The sequence below is a fragment of the Gopherus flavomarginatus genome, chromosome 2, assembly GCF_025201925.1.
Source record: "Gopherus flavomarginatus isolate rGopFla2 chromosome 2, rGopFla2.mat.asm, whole genome shotgun sequence".
NCBI lineage: Eukaryota > Metazoa > Chordata > Testudines > Testudinidae > Gopherus > Gopherus flavomarginatus.
In genome coordinates this window covers 177,928,254-177,940,608 of record NC_066618.1, presented here as the reverse complement: position 1 = coordinate 177,940,608, position 12,355 = coordinate 177,928,254, and the positions used below count along the sequence as shown (strand labels likewise).

The window sequence follows — 12,355 nt, the reverse complement described above, 5'->3', positions numbered from 1 at the left end:
ATCACTCAGGGTGAGAATTTGCTAATTCACATCCTACCTATCTAGTAGGTTAAGCTCAGTTTGCAGTTTTGTTTATTTACTAGGTAATCTGCTTTGATCTGGTTGCCATCACTTATAATCACTTAACATCTACCCTTCTGTAGTTGTTAATCCAAACCAGTGTGCATTTGACTAAGAGGTCTGGGGAAAATCTGTTTGGTTACCACAAGTGTGCATGGTCCTCTTCACATCGAGGGAGAGGCGGACCAGGAGTTAAACCCATATACTGGCTAGATTTGACCAGGGCAGGATGATACTGCTCTGGGGTCCTAGGCTGGGAAGCTGGGTACCACACTGTACTCCGGATCCATCCTTCCTATGTTTCTCCATCCACCTTTCTTTCTTCCTCCCTGCATGAACCACAATAACTTCAGACCACTGGGTCCTCAACACAGTGGCCCAGGGCTATACCCTCCAGTTTCTTTCTTACTCCTCACACCCATCCTTCCCTGTCTCTCTTCAAGGACCCTTCTCACAAGTGTCTCCTTGTGCAGGAGGTGAAGGGCCTGCTGCAGCTGGCAGCAGTGGAGGAAGTTCTTCACGAGTACAGGAACAAGGGTTTCTGTTCCCAGTACTTTCTGATCCCAGAGGTGGTCTAAGACCCATCTTGGGCCTACGAGACCTTAACAAATACCTAAAGAAGTTGAAGTTCCGCATGGTCTCCCTGGTCTCCATCATCCCCTCCCTGGGTCCGGGAGACTGGTATGCTACCCTCGACTTGAAGGATATGAACTTTTCATATAGCAATCTTCCAAGGACACAGACGCTTCTTGCGCTTCACTGTGAGATTGGACCACTACCAGTTTGCGGTCCTCCCTTTGGGCCTAGTGACAGCACCAAGGGTATTTACCAAGTGCATGTCAGTGGTAGCAGCTTACCTCAGGCATTGGGGTATTCAAATATACCAATATCTCGACGACTGGCTGGTCAAAGGCCACTCCAGGTCTCAAGCCCAGCAGGATGTCACAGTGCTACAGTGCTGGTCCCTGGGCCCGTTGGTGAACGACAATAAGTCAATGTTCGTTCCAGTGCCAAGGATAGAATTCATCGGAGTGATGCTCGATTCCACTTGTGCTAGAGCTTTCCTGCCACAGGAGAGGTTTCAGACCATGGTGGACCTCATCATGGGGGTCTCCGCATTCCCTCTAACTGCAGTTCAGGTAGGTCTGTGTTTGCTGGGTCACATGGCAGCACGAGTATATGTCGTCCACCATGCAAGGCTCAGAATGTGACCCTTGCAGCAGCGGCTGGCGGCAGTCTATTCCCAGTCCAGAGATCACATGGACAAAGTTGTTACCGTGCTGCCAGTGATACTTACCTCCCTCCCTGCAATGGTGGACCATCCCCAAGGCTGTCCAGGAAGGAGTTCCATTCAAGAGCCCACGCCACTCAGTTGAACCAATATCGGACGCTTCGGACATCGGTAGGGGAGCGCATCTAGGTGAGCTACAGACACAGGGACATTGTCTCTGCCGGAGATGATGATGCATATAAACGACAAGGAGCTCAGAGCGGTATGTTTGGCCTCCAGAGTCTTTCTACCGCACCTGGCAGGCAAGGTGGTGAGAGTGTTGACGGACAATATGGCCTCGATGTTCTATATCAACAGGCAAGGGGAACACGTTCGTTGGGTCTCTGTCAAGAGGCTCTCTGATTGTGGGATTTCTGCATCAAGCACACGATCCACCTGGGGGCCTGTCACCTCCCCGGTGTCAGGAACACACTGGCAGATCACCTCAGCAGGTCCTTTTTCTCTCACCACGAGTGGTTGCTCCATTTGGAGGTAGCCCGGACACTCTTCCAGTAGTGGGGAACTCCTCAGGTGGACCAGTTTGCCCCCAGACAGAACAGGAAATATCATCAATTCTGTTCCCTGCTGGCCCTCTTTTCCATTAGTGTGCACCTTGCGACCATCTCCGCTTTTCACCTGCCGATCCAGGATAAGACAGTGTTCTCACACGACATGTCGCTCAGGTTCTTGAGAGGCCTTGAGGGACTCTTTCTGCCGGTTCGGGATCCTGTCCCACAGTGGGACCTTAACTTGGTTCTTTCTAGGCTCACAGGGCCGCCCTTTGAGCCTGTGTTCTCCTGCTCCCTTTCCCACTTGTCATGGAAGGTTGTGTTCCTTGTGGCAGTAACATCGGTGGCGATATGGGTGTCAGAAATTAAAGCCCTGACATCGGAACCACCATATACAAGGACAAAGTTCAACTGCGACCCCATCTGGCGCCTCTGCCAAAGGTGGTGTCTTCCTTCCATGTCAACCAGGACGTCTTCCTCCTGGTGTTTTGTCCCAAGCTGCACATCACTAATGGGGAAAGGAGGCTGCACACCCTGGACATCAGATGTGCCCTGGTGTTTTACCTAGAGCGTACCAAGCCTTTCCGCAGGTCGACTCAGCTCTTCATCGCAACAGTGGACAGGATGAAGGGCCTTTTTGGTATCCTTGCAGAGGATTTCTACCTGGATCAGCTCCTGCATCCAGACTTGTTTTGAGCTAGCATGGGTTCCACCGACCATGAGAGCCCATTCAACTAGAGCTCAGGCATCTTCGGCGGCCTTCCTGGCACACATTCCCATCCAAGACATTGGCAGAGCTGTGACGTGGTCTTCGGTTCAGATATTCACTGCACATTACGCCATCACTCAGCAGGCCAGAGATGACGCTGGGTTCGGCAGAGCTCTGTTGCAATCTACATGTCCATGAACTCCTACTCTCCTCCGTTAGTACTGCTTGGGAGTCACCTAATAGGGAATGGACATGAGCAAGCACTCGAAGTTACTTGTTCTGTAACTGGTGTTCTTTTGAGATGTGTTGCTCATGTCCATTCCATGACCCACCCTCTTTCCCCACTGTCAGTTTCTGGCAAGAAGGAACTGAGGGTGGGAGCTGGCGATGCCCCTTATACGCGCGCCACTCCAGAGGGTGCCAGAGTCGATCCCCTACAGGTACCACTGAGGGGCAAAACTTCTGGCACTGGTGCATGTGGCGAACACACACACCTAATATGGAATGAACATGAGCAACACATCTAGAAAAACACCAGTTACGGAACGTTAACTGTCTTTCTTTTATGTAGTGTAATGTCGTGACAGGATTGTGTTCTGTTAAATAGCTTCGATATTAAATTGTGTATGTATGTAATATCCACGCACTTGGGTGTAGAGTATGTACAGGTGGAATGGCAGCAATACTTATTATCTATTACTTCCAACTGTCTGTTTTTTAGATGCTTATAACTTTGTTAGAAGGTTTTGGGCTGAATTTTTCCATGTTTGGTTTATGACTGGATTGAGTTTGAATGTTTTATGTGTGTGTATATATAGCAAAAACTGCTAATATGGAAGTCTGGAGGAATCAGTTATATTTTGAATCTGACAAGTTCCCTATTGTTTCTATTCCTCTGTGCAGGGGGAGGAAAAGAGAATGTCAATTTATGTAACTTGTTCAAGAGAAAACAAAACATTACATTTTATGTATGTGGCAACCTTTTATTTGAGCATACTATTGAGCATGCCATCAGTTTTCATGCAGAACAATGCAGTGAAACCAGCAAGGAGTTCTGCCCAAAGAAAACTGTGGCACTATATAGCCCAATACAACTATTACATCTCTGTGTACATGTCAAGTGTAGATAAGCTGTGTATAGTTTGGCATAATTTATCTCTGGTTTGTGGCAGTTGTAATGGATGAAGCTGGATAAACTGAGAGTCTAGGCATTTTGGGATTCTGGTATACTAGCTGAAAGTTTCTACTAATACAATAAGCTGTGAAATAGTTTTAAAATGATGACATTTTAAATTGTCATCTATAATTTTTAGAGTTACTAATTCATTGGGATTTATGGGTCTCATCAGAATTCCTGTTCCAGACCATCTGCAGACCCAGGAAGCCTGTGCTGCATTGACTTACACTAGATCATGCTTTCAAAACTAACTAACTGCACAAAGCTAGAAACATAGGGGTAGACGCACTCTTGGTGTAAACTGATGCCAATGGAGCTATGATGACTTTTATCAGTTGAGGATCTGGCCTATAATTTAAAAAAAATTGAAACCTCTCCTGATTTGTATAGAGATGGTGCTGCTCAAGCAGGTGTTATGCTTTCTGTCAAATGGTATACTCTAGTCACCAGTTTGCAGGGAGCATCTCCCTTATTGGAACCAGATGAGCTTAAATCTAGCCCTTTTTTGTGAGATTAATGAATCCTGCAAACCCACCTAACTCCAAATGCATCTAATCTAACATTCACTTGGGATGTTGGTTCTAAATACGTAATTGAAAAGCAAATGACGTATTTGATTCTGTATGTTTGATCTTGCAGTCATGTCTTGCAAACGGTTGATTGGAAGGGCCCCCCATTACCTTGCACATGGATGACCATGTACACGTCAAATTAAGGTTGAAAGGAACAATATTCTCCTTCCCCCACCAATATCCATTGCACTTAATTTAGAAAGCTGCAAATATCTCTCTAGGAATATGCATGATTCCCATTGCACTAATATTTGAACACCTCACAAACATTATGAATTTATCCTCCTAACACTCCTGTGAGGTAAGGAAGAATTACCACCTCCACATTATGGATAGGAAGTCTGGGGCAGAGGCAGGATTTGAACCCAGATCTCCTGAGGTCCCGGCCAATGCCCTCACCACAAAATTTTCCAATGTTGGGAAAATGAATGGAAATTACAGAGCAGTTTTTCTTGATGATTTTCTTTTCCTTGCAGGATATCAGGCAGGATGTGATAGTTCTCTGTCAGTTTTCTAGTGATAATATTCCTGGAATATTGTGCCTCCCTGTAAGTGTAGCTAGCCCATTTAATAAAACAGGACTGAGCTCTTCTGTTCCAGTCCAGGAGCACGGAGAGTTGGGCTAATTAAGAGAGCAGGGCAGCACCTGAGGCAGGTAGGAGGTGCCTGAGAGAGGCTTAGTAGAAGGAGCTGCCAGAGGATTAGCGCCAACTGGTTCAGTCAGGAAGAGCGGTTCCTGAGAGAGGTCTGAATGCAAGAGAACGGCAAGTGGTTTCCAGGCTGGACTCCCCAAGCCTGGGAACTAGGGCTGGAGAGGGCCGAAGTGGGAGAAGCAGCAGAGGAAGATGCCTGCTGATCCTAAGCCAGAGCTAAGGTCCGGGGGCTGAAGGAAGGGGAAAAGCCAAGGGGCTTATCTGCTAGCATCTCCTTCAGAGAGCTAGGTTCTAGAGGAAGCATGAGAGGCTACCACTGGAGAGGCTGAGAGAGTTTTGGCTGGAAAGAGCAAGGTCATTCCTCAGAAGGAAAACTGGGGTGATGATCCCAGCAGAGGGACAGAGGACTGTGAAAGAGTCCAGGTCTGGCAGAAGATACCAGGATGGTGGGAAGGGAGCTGAGTGTTAAAGATCTCATGCACTGGGGTTATACGGACTATGTTGTAGGGTTTTTGGTCGTGGACTTTTGCACTGTGTTTTGTTGTTAAACTGTGATGGCCTTGAGGATGTGTTTGTATTGAAGTTACTGGGATCCAAGAGAGAAAGTGAAGTAAGGCCACTTGCAGGTTGCCCTGAGGCCATGAGGGGCAGGGCCGCCCGTGCGGGGGCAAGTGGGGCAATTTGTCTTGGGCCCTGCAGGGGCCCCCACGAGAATATAGTATTCTATAGCATTGCAACTTTTTTTGTGGAAGGGGCCCCTGAAATTGCTTTGCCTCAGGCCCCCTGAATCCTCTGGGTGGCCCTGATGAGGGGTCACTTGGGAGGAGGCCACTCATTTACACTCTCCCTTTGGATTTCAGCAGCTGAGATGGTTTTAGAGCAGCAAAGAATCCTGTGGCACCTTATAGACTAACAGATGTTTTGGAGCATGAGCTTTTGTGGGTGAATACCCACTTCGTCAGATGTTTTTAGAGTGCAATTCCACCTTCGTCTTATCACTGCACCATAAAGGGCACTATGGAAAGAGCTGAATCAGGCCGACACACAGTTGCACTTGATTCTCCTGCTGCTCTTCTTACTTCTGTGTCAATAGAACATAGCGTTTCCTAAGTGCAGGCTGTTTTTCTTACACCATCAGCCCATCATACTCTAGAGAAAGTGAATTCTGATGGGGGATATTATACTGTGTTGCAAAAAGCTTATCGTTAATTGGTCTGAAGTAGCCTGAACCGGGTGACTCTGAGGCCTGTTACAAAACTGATCATCTTCCCCAGGCTTTTGAAAACAGAGGATTAGGGAAATCTGAGATTTGAAATTGGCTTCCTGGTGGTGGTTTATATAGAATTCTACTGCTGCACTTTTGACATTCTGGGTTATTATTTGGATATATTTTAAAGTTAGTTCAAGACTACCTAGAACATATGGATAATGCCCATTTTTATAAATCCAAGTAAACAAACTTGAAAAGAAAGATTTAAATGACCAAAATTATTAGTGTATAACTAAGCACCTGATCCAACTCTCACTGAAGTAAAGAAGAGTCTTTTCGTTCCCAGTAATGTGAGTTGGATTTGGACTTGAACAATGAATTAAGAACATTTTTAAGTATGAATGCTAAAATTGAAAAGAACAGCTACAATAATGTGTGTGTATGTTTAAATGCACTAGAGGGGAACCAATGTTTCAATGTATCTCTCTCTCTCCTTCTTTCAGTGGGATCTTGTTTGTGAATCTTCCTGGAAAGTCCATATTGCTAAATTCTCCCTACTGGTAGGCTTAATCTTTGGCTACTTGATTACAGGATGTATAGCTGACTGGTGAGTGAAAAATCTTTTAATGCTATGTAATTTAAATGAATAAAGATGCTAAGTATCTCTGTAGAACTTTACAAAAAGTTACTATTCAGGAAGAACCTTTTAATAATTAGATGCACCAATCTCTGAAAAGAGTTGCATGAGTTGGTAGTAGAAAACTGTTTTAATTGCTTGGGCTGAGTCATTTATAGCATGATAAATAACATAAAAGGAAAATACTTAACCATTGACTTCTAATTATTTGCTGTTGACACACTTTGTTACTGTTGTCATGACAGAGCAGAATTAAATATTTTTTAATCATGTAAAAGCAGAGCGTTTGTTTTAGATAGTGTCACGGACTCACAGGTCGTGCCCACTCTTGGCCTCGTGCGGTCCCTGGGGGGTGCCCCTTCAGCGAGACAGCCCTTCTCGGGGGTTCACTCTCTCTTGGGGTTAGGCCCCTCCACCTCCTGGAGCCGCACCTCTCTGAGCCTTAGCACACCTGTTTTTGGCCGTGGGCCCCCCTCTGGGAGTCCACTCACTCTGGACCCCCAGGGCCTCCACTCCCAAAGGAGATGATGCAACCCTGTTCTCTAGACCGGAGTGACTCTCAGCCAGCATAAAACAGGAGTATTTATTGAGAGATGAACACAGCACAGGAAACTCTCAGGCCTGGCCTCCCTCAGCCCAGCACATATAAGTCTTTTCCTCATCCAAGTGGGCTCTGCCTGCTCCCCCTCCCCAGCCCAGCATGCCACCTGCCTCCCAGCTGGGCATCTGATATCACTGGCCCCAAGCCCCCCCTCGGTCCATTGTCTTCTCTCCAGGTAAACAGAATCATAACCAGGGTCGTGTGGGCCTGATCTCCTCTCAGCCCTCCTCTGGCCCCTGTGGCTGGAACCAGCTGGTTAGGTCAGTGGGGTCCTCTCTTCGCAGCCCATTGTCCTCCAACTGGCCAGAACCGGCTGCAACTCCTGAGGTGGGTCTCCGGGTCGTCAGGTCACCAGTCACTGGTGTATCCATCCTACAGGCCATCGGCTGGGGTCCCAAGTTCCCTCTCCGGTCCTCTGTAACAACAAACTCCCTCTCCCCTCACCTTGTTAAACCAGTAACACCCGGGGACACTGAGTCCCACTCCCTCTGCATGCAACCCACTGGAAAACACGAAAAAAACCTAAGAACCCCCCCACACTCCGTCACAGACAGCACTAGCCTCTAGTGTTCTGTCAAATAGATACTACAATCACAAATTACTTTTTAGCCATATTTGCTAATAAAAGGGACAATATCAGCTCACATTTGGCCCAGAATGTTCATCTTATTTTTAAAAGGCCTTTATGAACCTTTCCACTGTTTTGCTATTTTTTAAGTTGTTTTGAAACGAATGAACATTCTCTTGCAATGTTTGAAACCCAAATATTGCAGTATTAAGAACACATACATCTGCATTAAGTGTGGGGTACATCCCTCTGGATTATTGGGGAATGGGAGCATTCATAGAACTCTCAGTTATTCTCCAGAATCAGTTTTCACTTTAAAAAAATTTCTAGTTGGTATGGTTAAAAAGAAAAACTTAATACTGTGACCAAAGTGATATCTGCTTGAGCTTGCAGAGAGCCTGAAACAATAGCTTTATGATTTGAACCTGCCCCATTCATTCCAATGGATGCTAATTCAGTAGATTATATTTTCTTCACTACTGATTGAAGTATGGAAGAGATGCAAGGAGATGTGTTATGAAGATTTACATGATTACTGCTCACTTTGGTGCCATACCTCATAGCTGTGAAGAGACGAATCCTGCTGCATGTGTGAGGCAACATGGCCCAAAGCTTCACAGCATCTTAATGTCAATTTTAAATAATAAAATAATCTGCATTGAAATATTTCTTTAATGTCCGGTATTAAATATTCATTGCTCCTTAAAATGAAGCCTTACAGATATGTACAATGGAATATAGTTTTATTTCATTTAAAGAAAATTCTTAAATTAGGGTAGATCTTAAACATGTGTGAGAGTTGTACGGAGATGGATGAGAGTGAATGATTTGTTTCATTGTCCTGCAAAGTGGTGTGGGTGAGGTGCTCAGGTTTTAAAAGTTTGGGAAACATACATGTAAGTGACCAAATTAACAAAAGGGAAACTGACTTAATTTATTTGCCTTGTCTAAGTTGAGAGAGAGCATAAATCGTGACATAAATTGGATTTTGAAAATTTTCACTTTTAATAATCCGAGTTTGTGGTAGTTACCTAGATAAAGAAATTTGTTTGCAGCATACAGATTAAGTTGATGGTGTTCCTCTAGAAGGAAACTTCTAAAGCTATAAGTGATGACCGCATGACACTATTATGATTTTCATTCACAAAGTAATTATTAGGGGAAACCTTAGCTGTGTGGGTAGGTAGAGGTGGAAAATCTATGGGATCCAGCATGCAGAGACTCCATTTATTCAAACTTGGGGCCAAATCCTTATCCAACAACCAGTGCATTATGGATGGCAGCACGTGTTCTAATACAGTGTGGTATGTGCACTGCAGAAGACATCCTTCTGTAGTAGGGCAGTTTGTCACTCTCTGGGCTAGCACAATGTGCTGTCGAAAACTTTTACTGCTTCTTTCTACAGGAGCACCATGATCACTGGAGATTGGGCTTACCTAGAATTTTCAGTGTATGGCAATATTCATGCTTATATATTCACAGAATATGCCCCTCACATCCTGTCTTCAGACCACTTTTCTTTTGACAGCAGTGCATATTTTATAGCATTAAATGCATGCATCTGCAAGCGTATCTGAATATCTCATCCCATTCACCGCTGGTTGCACAAAGGTCTACGGCTGCTTGCATCCTTTGTCCAAAACAAAATGGCAGGTGTCTGGCTGCAAATAATGTTGAATCCTGTGGCCTTTTGGAAATACTCCGCGTTTCATAGCTGGCGGGTTGTAGAATTCATGGGGGTGCTGATTGAGATGAATAAAGCAGTTCAGCCCTTTTAGAGGTATTGCTTCAGGCTCTCTGAAGACTCAGGAAAGTGATGCTTCTTCAGTTTATGCTTGGTTTACATTTTTGAGGCTGTTTCCACAACCATGGAGGCTAGAAACTTAGTTTTTAACTAAATGAAAGCTGAGATTTGTGGATCTGAAGCATGTGGCAAGAGAAGAATTCTCTGGTAAATGTAATGGGCATGGAAAATGTGTCTTCTCTTGAGAGAGAGTTTCTATTAATCAAGTGACCTTTCCTCACCGTGGAAAACTAAGGGCTTTTTCCCAAATCGCCTGTCATAACTTTTGTTAATGGCTTGCACTTACTGCGATTTTTATATATTTATTTGCTGTTTTGTTCACTTTTAGGCTTTGAAAATGGCTCTTATATTAAATAGTGATGCACTTAATGCCATTTGCTTTAATCTGTTCATAAACGAATTTGTCAATGAAATCTTTGCAAGACTAACCAAAGCAATAATTGAATTTAATAAGCAGAAATATGAAGTGTCTGTGTGTGGAGGGGGGGAAATTTGTGTTGGCTGCTATTAAAAATTGGTAGCAGCATTTGGGAGGAACTATGTAATTTGTTCCCATCTGTGCCTATGTCCTCTGCAAGAGATAAGCATCTAGCATTGTGTTCAACTTGGATTTTAACACTATTCTCCCCACTTCCTTCCCATTTGTAGGGTTGGTCGACGGCCAGTGCTACTCTTCTCGGTTATATTCATTCTTATATTTGGACTGACTGTGGCTCTCTCAGTAAATGTGACAATGTTCAGCACGCTCAGGTTTTTTGAAGGGTTTTGCCTGGCTGGAATAATCCTCTCGCTGTATGCACTGAGTGAGTATTACCTTCATAATTCACCCCCAAACATGTTTTGCTTAAATACATGGTCTGCTATATGTTATACTTCCCACAGTATGAATTTCAAGAGGCTTGTACAAAAAACAGTTGAATCCCAGAGTTCTTTTGAGTCTACTGCATTGGTTTAGTTACTGGAAATTTCTCCTACCTGGCTCCAGTCTCCATTTTTTTCTTGCGTTGCTGGAGAATCAGCCTATGCAGCAAAATGTGTTCATGAGTTTGCAAATGGAAGAAAGGATTAAACAATGTTTATTCTTTTGAATTTCTTTAACCTGGGAGTTGCCTCCTGTGTCCTGGCAACATTCATGGCATAACAAATGTCAACATGATTTCACAACAGCTCTTTTCAGAGATTTGAGAAATCCTTGTATCTCTTCATATGTACGGTGACACATGATTTTTACTGAGAAGTCTTTGATATTAGTAGCTGGGGTTATTCCCCTATATAGTCATTTAGAGAATTGTGAAGGAGAAGTCTCATACTCTTTCTTTGAGTCACATTGTTCTCTGAACTGCTTTGCTTTGTTTGCTGAGAGAAACTAGATGGAAATTTTATGAGAAACTAATGCTTGCTCACTGTTGTATCATGAGAGAGAGGACTGCAGGTTGATTTGGTACACCTAAATTATGTTTACATTGCAGTTAGACAGTCTCATACCAGCTGAGTCAGGCATGTGGGCCTCAGGGTCCGGGACTGTTTAAATGTGGTGCAGACATTTGGGCTCAAGCAGGGGTCCGGATTCTGGGAACCTCCCACCTCTGATGGTTCTAGATCCCGAGCTCCAGCCCAAGCCTTAACATCTACACTGAAATCAAACAGCCCCTTAACCCAAGCCTTGTGAGTTCAAGTCAGTTGGCATGGGACAGCAGTGGGTTTTTAATCGCAGTGTAGATCTACCCTTACTGGCCAAGATTTTCAAAACCCTCCCTTTCTGTTTTTTTTTTTTCCCCCCCAAGGCGCTTGCTCAACAGTATATGAAAATGAAGCTCCTTTAAGGCATCTCAAGTCAGGGACACAAAAGACTAGTCACTTCTAAAATTGGCTGCTATTTTTATTAATTAGAGAGTTAAAAACAGTTTTTAAGTGTGACTTCCAGCTAAATTAATAAACATTCTTGAATGTCCAACTCTTAGTTTAGGCAGGGGACAGAGAAATAGCATAAAAAATAAATCCCTAAATCTGATATTTTCACAGGTCTTTGCCTCTTTCTCTCTCCACATCTCTGCATTATACTGGAATATAGATAAAAATATTTCCTTCCCAGGAGCCAGACAAAACTGTTTTGGTTGGCAGCTGTGTCTGGAGTGCTGCAGTAAATACGGTAGCATGAATATGTAGAGTAGCATGACCATAATTAGCAGCTAGTATCTTATTGAGAGGGAAGTATGGTCTTTTTTTCTTTTATTTCTGGCACTGAAAAAAAAAGTGATCAAGATATATCCTGGAACCTTCTGTACAGTTCTTCATTCAGTTTTGTTTACTTCCTATTGTAAAGTAGATTGATATTCAGCCCATCAGATCTCTGGTTTTAGCACAACATCCTGAACCTGCACATATATAAGATCCTACATAGTGCTGGGTTGTTGTGTTTTTTTGTTTTTGTTTTGTTTTGTTTTGTCTTTAGGTTACATTGAGAGGAGATAGGGTGATTAATATATACAAGATTTTGTTCAGTGCACCATAATAAATTATATGGTACCTGGGAAAAATTTTCTTCTCCTGCCTTTGGTCATATAATTCAAATCTGGTCCCAGCTT

General features: G+C 43.9%; 1 protein-coding gene across 2 annotated transcripts in view; it reads left to right on the top strand.

Moving 5' to 3' along the window:
• The window catches only part of SLC22A23 (solute carrier family 22 member 23), a 167,031-nt gene that overhangs the window by 29,193 nt on the left and 125,483 nt on the right, over window positions 1-12,355 (top strand). For both annotated transcript variants that reach the window (XM_050939978.1, XM_050939977.1), the window contains exons 2-3: window positions 6,664-6,767; window positions 10,419-10,573. In XM_050939978.1, the coding sequence (XP_050795935.1) occupies window positions 6,664-6,767; window positions 10,419-10,573 (259 nt within the window). The remainder of the gene's footprint in view (window positions 1-6,663; window positions 6,768-10,418; window positions 10,574-12,355) is intronic.